The 12,336-nt window shown below is 41.1% G+C and overlaps 2 protein-coding genes across 2 annotated transcripts in view; one reads left to right on the forward strand and one right to left on the reverse strand.

The window, feature by feature from the left end:
* CFAP92 (cilia and flagella associated protein 92 (putative)) overlaps positions 1 to 7,663 on the forward strand; it is a 176,763-nt gene extending 169,100 nt beyond the window's left edge. Inside the window, exon 18 of the mRNA XM_040359356.1 lies at positions 7,281 to 7,663. Coding sequence (XP_040215290.1) covers positions 7,281 to 7,476 — 196 coding nt within the window. The 3' untranslated portion in view covers positions 7,477 to 7,663. The remainder of the gene's footprint in view (positions 1 to 7,280) is intronic.
* Positions 7,564 to 12,336, reverse strand: part of ACAD9 (acyl-CoA dehydrogenase family member 9) — a 101,793-nt gene continuing 97,020 nt past the window's right edge. Inside the window, exons 17-18 of the mRNA XM_040359357.1 lie at positions 9,250 to 9,322; positions 7,564 to 7,950 (exon numbers count right to left, since the gene is read on the reverse strand). Of these exons, the coding sequence (XP_040215291.1) occupies positions 7,850 to 7,950; positions 9,250 to 9,322 (174 nt within the window). The 3' untranslated portion in view covers positions 7,564 to 7,849. The remainder of the gene's footprint in view (positions 7,951 to 9,249; positions 9,323 to 12,336) is intronic.

Consider the following 12,336-nt stretch of genomic DNA (forward strand, 5'->3'; position numbering starts at 1 on the left):
CTCTTCTAAAGGTGATGCACAAAAAAGCCTGCAAACAGTTTTCTGAAGACAAACAGACTGAAGACATGGATTCCTGGAACCATGTCCTGTGGCCTGATGAGACCAAGATAAACTTATTTGGTTCAGATGGTGTCAATCGTGTGTCACGGAAACCAGATGAGGAGTACAAAGACAAGTGTGTCTTGCCTACAGTCAAGCATGGTGGTTGGAGTGCCATGGTCTGGGGCTGCATGAGTGCTGCCGACACTGGGAAGCTACAGTTCATTGAGGGAACCATGAATACCAACATGTACTGTGACATTCTGAAGCACAACATGAGCCCCTCCCTTTGGAGACTGGGCCGCAGGGCAGTGTTCCAACATAACGACTCCAAACACACCTCCAAGACGACCACTGCCGTGCTAAAGAAGCTGAGAGTAAAGGTGATAGACTGGCCAAGCATGTCTCCAGACCTAAACCCTATTGAGCATCTGTGGGGCATCCTCAAATGGAAGGTGGAGGAGCTCTAACATCCACCAGCTCTGTGATGTCGTCATGAAGGAGTGGAAGGGGACACCAGTGGCAACCTGTGAAGCTCTGGTGAACTCCATGCCCAAGAAGGTTAAGGCAGTGCAGAGAAATAATGGTGGCCACACAAAATATTGAAACTTTGGCCCAATTTGGACATTTTCACTTAGGGGTGTGCTCATGTTTGTTGCCAGCAGTTTAGACATTAATGGCTGTGTGTTGAGTTATTTTGAGGGGACAGCAAATTTACACTGTTACAAAGTAGTGCGAGTACAGCATGTATAACAAAGTGTAATTTCTTCAGTGTTGTCACATGAAAAGTTATAATAAAATATTTACAAAATTGTGAGGGGTGTACTCACTTTTGTCAGATACCGTGTGTGTATGTATGTATATATAAATAAAATGTATGTCAAGGAACTGGCATTTTCTAGTTTACTTTAACTCTTTCAGTGTCCGATGTTGGCACCTAGATGTCCAGTGTTGGTATTTGTCTCTCCACTTCAGCCCCAGAAGATTTGGCTGCTCAATGACCAGGCCATTTTTTGCGATACAGATTTGCGTCGCTTTAACTGACAATTGCGTGGTCGTGCGATGCTGTACCCAAACAAAATTGATGTCCTGTTTTTCCTCAGATATAGAGCTTTCTTTTGGTGGTATTTAATCACCTCTGCAGGGTTTTTTTTTTTTTGCCCTATAAGCGAAAAAAGAGTGACTATTATTGCTATAATAAATATCCCCATTTTATTTATTTTTTGAAACAAATCTTTTCCTCAGTTTAGGCTAATATGTATTCTTATACATATTTTTGGTAATAAAAATAGCAATAAGTGCATATTGATTTGCGCAAAAGTCTTAGCGTCTACAAAATAGGGAATAGGTTTATGGCATTTTTATTATTTTTTCTTTTACAAGTAATGGTGTTGATCTGCGATTTTTATCTGTACCTCGACATTATGGCGGACATATCGGACACTTTTGCAGCGATTAGTGCTATAAAAATGCAGGTTAACACTAGGGGGCGATCAAGGTGCTTAACTGTGTTTCCTATGTGTGTGTTTTAACTGTGGGGGATGGAACAGACTATTGGAGATGAGGGATCGTGGTTCCCAGCTCGTAGGAACTCAATCTCTCTCTTTCCTTACAGAACTGGCATGTGTACTTTTACACAGACACGCCCCTGTTTTGCCACTCATGGCTGGCGGTCATCGTGACCGACAGTCACGAACATCAGCACCCCCGCAATGTAGCAGCACGCCCTTTATCACGCTTAAAGTGACCGACGTACAGCTATGATGGTTTGCGGGATCGTGTAGACCCATATAATGACGACGGCAGGTTGGCAAATGGTTCTTAACCACCTCAATACCGAGCACTTTCCAGACCAATTTTCAGCTTTCCGTGCTGTCACATGTTGAATGACAATTACTCAGTCATGCTACATTGTACCCAAATGACATTTTTATCATTTTGTTTACACAAATAGAGCTTTCTTCTGGTGGTATATATTCACCACTGGGGTTTTTATTTTTTTAAATATAAGAGGAAAAAAAAATAGCGAAACTTTTGGTCAAAAAAAAAAAATCCTGATAAGTGTAGAATTGGTTTGTGTGAAAGTTATCGTGTCTACAAGCTATGCTACATATCACTGAAAATTGATCAATCCTGATGTACCGACGGCCTATCTAATTTCTTGAGGCCCTAAAATGTCAGGACAGTACAAATACCCCCCAAATATTCAATTTTTGGAAAAATTATAGTCCAAGGTATTTAGTAAGAGGCATGGTGAGTTTTTTTGAAGTTGCAATTTTTATTCGCTACAAAATTGTCACAGTATTAACAAGTTATTTCCCACACATGGTATAGATATCATGTGATCAGGAGGGCCAATCACAGAGACCTCCTGCTGATCGGAGATGCGCTGTATTTGGGAAACACGGGTGCATCGGGGCTGCGCAGGCACGCGCCACGTGATCCCGCTCCTTCTTAGGGACATTCAGGAATTTCCACTCAGAAGTTAAAGAAGAATATTTATTTAAAGGTGCACCCAATAAGAAATATAGTAGCAGTTCCATTTATAAATAAAATAATGTGTTTATCAAATCATAGCTGACACAGTGAGCGGGATACACACAATGATTGGTTGTCTATTGCTGTTTGAGACCTGGAGCCACTAGTGCACAGTAAAGGGAAATGTAGGATAAAGTGTAATTAAAGTCTTTGTTTTTTTGGGGGGGTTTAAAAATAGTAACCACTACTTAGGCAACAGAGGGTCTTAAATCAGGGTTAGTTCTAAAAGTATAAAAAAAAATGATTTTACAATTTGCACCAAATAAGATAATTCATAGTGGGATTATTGATTGATATCTTGGCAACGTCACACACAATACTATAAAAGTTTAAAAACAGAGCAGTGGCTTTGCACAGAGCAGCCCCGATCCTCCTCTTCTCGGGTCCCTTCTCCAGCCCTCCTCAAGACCCTTACTTTATGCTTTTAAGTAGGGTTGTCTCGATAACACTTTTTTTTAGGACCGAGTACAAGTACCGATACTTTTTATCAAGTACTCGCCGATACTGATACTTTTTTTTAAATCTCATGTGACAGTGGCACGTGTCAGTAGTTTTTTTATATATATATATATATATCTTCCTTCCCTGGGGGGAATGGACAGTGTCGGTGTGTTTTTTATTTTTTACAATTAATTTTTTTTATTATTTATTGCGATGCCTTTTTTTTTATCAGCCCTGTTGGGGGCTTTGGTGAGATATCAGGGGTCTTAACAGACCTCTGACATCTCTCCTCTAAGACAGAGAAAGGGACTAGGGACACAAATTCCCCAGTCCCTTTCTCAGCAGCCTCAGCTGTACTGAAAATGAGAGAAGACAGCGGCTTCTCTTCATTCATAAACTGAAACGTTGTAAACACAGTTTACGATGTTTCAGTTATGTGAATGTACAGAGTCATCACTGACTCTGTACATTCGGAAAAGGTAGGAGCCGGATTTACCGGCTCCTACCGCCGCTCTCCATCCTGACAGATCGTCTCCATCCAGGACACGGCGGCAGCACGGAGGGAGATGGCAGTATGGAGTGGGACACGGAGGGGGGCTGGAGGAGGATACGAGGACAGTCAGCGGTGATCAGTGCTTGCAACTCCCCCACCGCACAGATCACCCTGACTGTCCAGGCTGAAGCATTTGCCTGAGTACAAGTACTCCGGCAAATGCTCAGTATCGGTATTACCCTACTTTTAAGCAAGGTATCTAGCTTCTTCCAAGCAGCAGCATAAGAAAAGGGGGTACATTGTTATGTAAGGGAGAGTGGGGGACTCAACTTCTGATGGTGAGGTGGCGCTTTGCGTCTAATGTAAGGGGAGGGGATATGCTGGACATCTATCTAATCATACCAGCCCTTTTGAGGGCAATCATAATGCGGCTCACAATGAAATTGAGTTTGACACCCCTGATCAATCAATTTACATCAGGGTTTGACAAATTTGCTTGGAATCTAGGAGCCAGCTAAGAAAGTTAGGAGCCAGAAAACGCACCCCGTCCCGACGAGCTTGCGCGCAGAAGCGAACACATACGTGAGCAGCGCCTGCATATGTAAATGGTGTTCAAACCACACATGTGAGGTATTGCCGCAATTGGTAGAGCGAGAGCAATAATTCTAGCCCTAGACCTCCTCTGTAACTCAAAACATGCAACCTGTAGATTTTTTTAAACGTCGCCTATGAAGATTTTAAAGGGTAAAAGTTTGTCGGCATTCCACGAGTGGACGCAATTTTGAAGCGTGACATGTTAGGTATGAATTTACTCGGCGTAAGATTATCTTTCATAATATTAAAAAACAATGGGGATAACTTTACTGTTGTCTTATTTTTTAATAAAAAAAAGTAATTTTTCCCCAAAAAAGTGCGCTTGTAAGACCGCTGCGCAAATACAGCGTGACAGAAAGTATTGCAACGATCGCCATTTTATTCTCTAGGGTGTTGGGATAAAAAAATATATATAATGTTTGGGGGTTCTAATTAGAGGGAAGAAGATGGCAGTGAAAATAGTGAAAACTGACATTAGAATTGCTGTTTAACTTGTAATACCAACGGCCACCACCAGACGGCGGGGACTTCACAAGGCCGCGGCTTCAATTACTGGACATCACGAGCCCCCCGCGATCGAGGCGCTCCGCGGACTAGGCCGAAGCCGCGGCCTCACCTAAAATGTTTTAGGTGAGGCCGTGGCTTCGGCCTAGACCGTGGAGCGCAGGTCCTATGGAACAAAATTTTTATTTTATTTTTGCCCACCTTCCAAGCCAAGTCGCTATTTCTAGTCGCCATGGCGACCAGGATTTGTCGAGCCCCGATTTACATAACAGGACCAGATCATCGTTCAGATTGTTGTATATCAACTACCTCCAACCAAGTCATTTAGCAACCGTTTAAAAACTTGTTTCAGTATTAGTGAGATCAGAAAGTGACCTTGATCCCCCGGGGGCCATTCACAATAAAGCTGTTTGAATAAATCTTATTATTATATAATTATTTCTACATTTTGAATTAATGTGACAATTATCACATGACAGCTTTTTTTTGTGAATGGTAGATGGTGTCCGGACTTTGTTTTTTCCCCCCCATTTCTTATCTGTCTTCATAGCACTACTCCTTAGTCGTTTTCAAACTTTTATAGTATTGTGTGTGACGTTGCCAAGATATCAATCAATAGACCCACTATGAATTATCTTATTTTGTGCACATAAATTTTTTTTTTTTTTTATACTTTTAGAACTAACCCTGATTAAGACCCTCTGTTGCCTAAGTAGCCGCTATTCGACCCAGGTAGCCCTACCTGGGTCTCACTCTGTATGCTCTGGTTTGGCTATGGCATGGGTCTTCAAACTATGGCCCTCCAGTTGTTCAGGAACTACAATTCCCATCATGCCTAGTCATGTCTGTGAATGTCAGTGTGTTACAATGCCTCATGGGATGTGTAGTTCTACAACAGCTGAAGGGCCGGAGTTTGAGGATCCCTGGGCTATGGTAACATCACCACATATTGGTGAGTGGTATGAGGGTACAGCTAATTAATACTTGCCTCTATAGGACCCGTTTCTCTTCTTTTAGGTTAATGATACAGTTATAATAGCAGCATGAGGAGAAGGAGCCGGGAGCAGAGCGTCACTAGCTAATAGGTTTGGGGGGGGGGGGTGCTGCAGATGACAGAGGCATGTAAAGGTGTCAGGGCTCAGCAGCCATGATAAACTGTGGTCAGCTTACAGGGGGAGGGCAGAACCAGGCAGGTATTTTATATGCTACAGGGCCCTGGCCAAATGACACAGCATGAGCACTGTGTGCTGTAATTCATGCTTTAAGGGAACAGGATGCATTTCTTTTTTAGGTTACAAACCCTTTATTGTATTAAGATAATAAACGTTCTGCCTTTAGAAATGCTTTAATGTACCCTGTTTGTATAATGCATCATAATTCGGGGGGGGAATGTTAATATAGATAAAAGGTACTGCCAATGAATTTCACGTTCTAATCTTTTTTTTTTTTTCCCTCTCCCCTTAACTCTCCGGGGTTGTCCTAAAAAAATAAAAATATGTTTGTCTAGCAAATCCAGCATTGTCTGGTGTGATCCAAAGCTGCAAGCCAGGTCCCAAGTTGCCATCTTATATCATCCATTGTAATGTGTGTTGTCAGCCTTAATTTGGGAGGTTGAAGCTCTGGCAAGTTTAACGTGGTTATTAAACCCAAAGCAAACATTTATTATATTACAGCTCACAATTTCTTAGATGTGATGGCCATATTCATTTTCAGGCATTTTATCTGGTGATATGGTCAATAAGTCTGTTTTTTCAAAAGAAACTCTCCAGCAGAATGCATCGTTTTAAGAGATGAGACAATCCATTTAACACTGGCAGGGGGTGCTTACAATAATCGGCTTTTATGTAAAACCCTTCTCACAAAAGGAAAATAAAGGTTAGCAGTAATTGGTTATAAAGTACGGGCTGAAATGTGGCTTCAATTTGTTAGTGTATCTAAATCTGCTAGTACATCCAACACTCCTTTCCCACCAGATTGACAATACTGCTGTCCAAAGGTGCCCCCCTAATGTAGCCACAACAGCAAATTTTTATTTTGGGTTTACTACTTGCTTTTATTCTGACCTCTGGGTAACAGGTGCCCCAGTTTGTGGATTCAGGATTTAGATGTCACTTTGTTTTTTTTTACTCTCTATGCATTGGTGGATGATTTGTTGCACCTTAATGAACTGATTTATGAACATTTTTTTTTTATTTGGTAGGCACTGCATGGACTGAAGTCTTGCAACATTAGACTGTATTGTGTGTATATAAGTGTTTGACCATTCTGATGCAGCCCACATACATTTTTGTATTTAATCAGCGAGTTGAACGGGAAAAAATAAAAAAACAGATTTTCCCATCACACATTCATTGTGAATGAGGGAATCTTCCCGCTGTGCTATTATTGTGTTCCGATAGAAGGGAGCCTTTCCCGCCATCAGATTTCCATAATTAGTGCTGCCAAAAGCGCAAATCAATTAGGAGAAACCTGAGTGGCTAGTTGTATAGAAGTAGATCCACTTCTGTAGAAAGCAGGGTGCCCATCATACATGGATCGAAATTCGTCTGGTCCCTGCTGACCCGGCCAAGTTTCAATCCATGTATGGCCGGCTTTTAGTTCCTTGCTATTGGCTCTAAATCCAAAATGTTTTTCTCTGGATATGAACTAAAAGTGACATTTTCTCATGCAGCTTACTATCTACCAGTCATTCATTTCTTCATAAGAGAAGAATCGAGGAAATAACCCAAGAGGAGAAGAACGCGTATGTTGTTAGAAAGTCAGATCCACAAGACAACAGAGGAATTCCTGCAACAAAGATGGCAGAAGACTCTCAAAATATCATTCAAATCCAGAGCCATGAAGGCTTTCTTCTTCATATACAATAACCTCAGTCATTGCATTCACGCCTTCTGGGATATCGGGGTACTCTGTGTAGTAAAAGCATCAGTGTTCCTTATAAAATCAGTCAGCTGTGGTTTTATACATGTATTTTATTCTTAGAGTGCCAAAACTTTTTTCAGTCCTACACACGTCACAAGCAGGACTAAAAAAAATAAAAACGTAAGAAAAGAAGGCACAGCGATATTTTTTTTTGTTGTATTATTGCATTTGAACTTACAAAAAAGTAATGGGGATAATACCTGTACAAAAGTGAATAAACCCCCAGCAGAGTTAAAGGTAAATGAACATATTAACAATCAGAGTTTAATTATAGCAATCACATTTCAGACCTGGACTCTTCAAGTTGTAGCTCAGATTTCAGAATGTTCTGTCCAAGGGGTGTGAACACGTGTAAGCGCGGTTCTCCAAGACATACTTTGCTATCTTGCGAATGCTTTCATCCTGATTTTCAGGAAAGTCTAAGGAAAATAAATGAGAATTACAGATCACCAAGAGCTTCAGCCACAGGATAACCACCTTACACCTTAATTTAGTGTTGGTGTATTTTAGGTAGGATACAAAATATGCATAATCATTTCTGGGCCCTCCTACTGCTACAAACATCAAATCATATATATACACACACACACACACACACACACACACACGGTATTGCAGCGATCATCAGCAGCAGGGGAATTTATTTTGAGTCGTTCTCTGGCGGTAGGACACGGTAATACTAAGAAATATAAAGCTAAATTCTAACAAAAATATTATACTTTCTAACAATTTTGTGTCAGTTTTCCTTTGAAAAAGGGAAGAAAAAAAAAAAATCAAGGAGATATCCATTACTATACAACACCAAATGAAAGAGCAAATTGTGCCACAAAAACGACATATAAGTCACCTGGCTACACGGAGGGGCCATTCACACCATGTGCCGTTATCCGAGTTTACAGACTGTCATGTACACACCAGAATGCCGCGTGTTTCACTACATTCCAAAGCGGTAAGATGATATTTACTTTTGGGTGTGAAGATTTTGCTACCCACACTTATTTTTGTTGATACACAAATTTAAATGTACTTTATGCACAAGCATACTACTCTTTCTCCTTCCCAATGGACTTTACCGGATTATTTGTGAATACTTTCAACACATTATTATTTACAGCTTTTGATATATATGAATGTTTACTCAATTGTTATGAATTTATGCACTTTACATTGATAGCGCAACACGTTTTTCAGTAATATCAATATGTAAGATATTATTGCAACATGTTTGCATATCATCCCACATTAAGGGGTAAGAGGTGTTGGTGACGGCTATCCTTGGACACATCTGATGTATTTTGGTGTGGAGTATGGTCTGAACCACTTCTGATGCAGAATCATTTTCAAAGCACCATCTTACTCTACAAGACTTTTTTTTAGCACTGCACCTAATTAAAAAACAAACCAAAAAAAAAAACAGTTTGTTTCATGTTATTGTTCCAGCAGCTTATATGTGAGATCTATACCTAGCAGAGCCTTTTATTGTGTATTAATGTTTGCATATCACACTGCTCTGGATGGCCCTGCGGGCTTTCACACTGGAAAGGTGCACTAGCAGGCCGGTAAAAAAAAAAAGTCCACAGCTAGCTCATGAATGTATTTTGTAACCTACATCTATCCAAGGTTTACAACAACAGAGAAAAATATTAGATGTGGCAAGCAATGCCTGTCCAAACACACCTTTCCCTATCGCATCTTTTGAAACAAAATTCAGAACTTACTTTTTCCCAGTTGAACTATCATGTAGTTGTTCCGGAAGTATGCTTCTGTGCAAAACAGGTTTGTAAGCAGCACCTAGAAACAGTGACACAGAATCAATCATATGGACTAATAGAGAATTCAGGTGAGTGAGCGGGCCAATTTTAAAGCTTGCTATAAACAAGAGATATGCAGGTTTAGTATCTTTGAGCAGAACTTTTAAAGCTGAACTACAGGCAGAAATGTTATGGTAATACATATATACACACACACACACACACCCCCCTGTATCTCTCAAAAGAGAGTACACCCCTCAAATTTTTGTGAATATTTTTTTATATCTTTTCATGTGACAACACTGAAAAAATTACACTTTGCTAAAATGTAAAGTAGTGAGTTTACAGCTTGTATAACAGTGTACATTTGTTGTCCCCTCAAAATACCTCAACACCACAAAAGTGCTCAGACAATATGCCGCACACTGCATAAAAGTGGTCTGCATGGCAGAAGGAAGCCTCTTCTAAAGATGATGCACAAAAAAGCCTGCAGTTTGCTAAAGACTAACGAAATGGATTATTGGAAACATGTCCTGTGGTCTGATTATACCAAGATAAACTTATTTAATTCAGATTGTGTCAAGTGTGTGTGCTGGCAACCAGGTGAGGAGTACAAAGACAAGTGTGTCTTGCCTAATCAAGCAAGGTGGTGGGAGTGTCATGATCTGGGGCTGCATGAGTGCTGCAGACACTGGGGAGCTACAGTTCATTGAGGTAACCATGAATGCCAACATGTACTGTGACATACTGAAGCAAAGCATAATCCCCCCCTCCCTACGGAGACTGGGCCGCAGGGCAGTATTCCAACATAACGACCCAAAACACACCTCCAAGATGACCACTGCCTTGCTAAAGAAGCTGAGGGTAAAGGTGATGGACTGGCCAAGCATGTCTCCAAACCTAAACCCTATTGAGCATCTGTGGGGCATCCTGAAATGGAAGGTGGAGGAGCGCAAGATCTCTAACATCCACCAGCTCTGTGATGTCATCATGGAGGAGTGGAAGAGGACTCCAGTGGCAACCTGTGAAGCTCTGGTGAACTCCATGCCCAGGAGGGTTAAGGCAGTTCTGGAAAATAATGGTGGCCACACAAAATATTGACACTTTGGCCCAATTTGGACATTTTCACTTAGGGGTGTACTCACTTTTGTTGCCAGCAGTTTAGACATTAATGGCTGTGTGTTGAGTTATTTTTTCAGTGTTGTCACATGAAAAGATATAATACAATATTTACAAAAATGTGAGGGGTGTACTCATTTACTGTGTGTGTGTGTGTATATAATATATATATATATATATATATATACACACATACATACATACATATACACACACACGTTCCTGTACCTTTAAATAATTTGTGTTTTAATGCACAGTTCACTTGTGATTCAGAAATCCAGCCTTCTTTATTCTGTGAGGAGCCTTCTGCTTCCCTCATATCTTGTTTATAAGACATGTGGCCTCTGTGCCCTCTATCCCCCCCTGGCCACCAGTCTTGTGAAATCCACCCTGTAGTAAAGTGAATGGTGCTGTGATTACATCACAACTTGCTGCAGATGGTACACTCCTGGTCTGATCTGCCCACTGTACAGCATAGACCTGGAGTACGATTCATCCTATACACCCCCACAGTCCCACCCAGACTGTGGGTGGATTGGACCAGGAGACTGAGACTCTCAGGTCCGCCCACTGTACAGCATAGTTAGATGGACAAGTCAGGAGTCTGACTCATCCTATACATGCCCACCCACAATGCTAACCCATTCAAGACTCTAAATCCCAGGGCAGGATGGGATCTGTAGTCTTAGTATGTGGTGACAAACACTAACAGGAAGTGATGTTGCTGCTTCAGAGATCCCTCTAATCTAAATCACATTAGCAGTTTTTCTTAACTAACTACGCAAGGCTAATGTGCAAATATTATCACTATCCCGGAGTTCTTCTTTAAAGCTGCTGTGGAGCTACCAGTCCAATTAGGCCAACTAAAAAACGGATTAACAAGCTGGTAAATTAATATTTACAGTGTCAACATTAAATACTACGGTGTTCTAACTAAAGGCAACACTTTTTTTTTGTTTTGGATAGAGTGGAGAGGGATTAGAACACCTGTCAAGTTTAGACTTCCGTCTGTGCCCCCCATTTGGGAGATTCACCCTCTATTTGTCTTGTTTACTGTGATCAACAAAAGTGTCCCCAGAACAATAATAGAGGGTAATCTTCCAATGGGAAAACTAGGTCTGATTTTGGATTTAATTTGCAATAAAGACATCGTTTTAAGGAGTGCAGCAGTCCAGGACCCTTTTCTATCCGATGCACCTGCGCATAGCCAGCACCCTTTTGGTCCAGTAGGACGGAAGCAAAGCCAAGGGATCAGCAACTTTTAGAGCGGTATATTTTCTCACTAGGTCTGATGACCCGGAGGACAAACAGGGATTCCCTTACTTTGGCGGGATTTCCTTTCACATCCTTTCTTTCTCTATGGGGCCAGAAGTGGAGGTAAATCTCCCCAGTGGGACACAAATTGCTAAAATAAAACACAAAGAGGTTAAAGCTCTTGCCTAGAGTTGTACTTTAACTGCGTCAGAGGACAATAGAAGGACTTGGAAGTACATTACAAAGATGACTAGCACTTAAGAGAAGCATCTGTCATAATTTTCTGTGATCAAGGCACCAGAATAAAGACATTGTTCAGTGCAGAAAGCCTTGATGCATAACAAAACGTTTTAATCTTCATCCTGTTGGGTCGCCTTTCTTTTTGCAATAGATAGCGACTAGGAAAAGGATTCCTGAAGAGGTTCAATTTCGTAAAAATATGTAATCACAAAACTCTGGGAGATCTGCTCAAAAGATCACTAACTAGGCAAGGCTCAGGAAGACTTATACTGTCATCTGTGGGTTGTGGTAGGAGATGGAGAGGCTATGATGTCACTAGAGGTTCTTTCCTCCTTGTGCAGTCTGGTTACAAGTGGCGGAGTGAACCACATTTTTGCATGGTTGCCACTAAATTGCAAGGGAACGGTTACCCAGATTAGGACCAAGATTTCATGCTTGATA

The sequence above is a fragment of the Rana temporaria genome, chromosome 7 (genome assembly GCF_905171775.1).
Source record: "Rana temporaria chromosome 7, aRanTem1.1, whole genome shotgun sequence".
Lineage (NCBI taxonomy): Eukaryota > Metazoa > Chordata > Amphibia > Anura > Ranidae > Rana > Rana temporaria.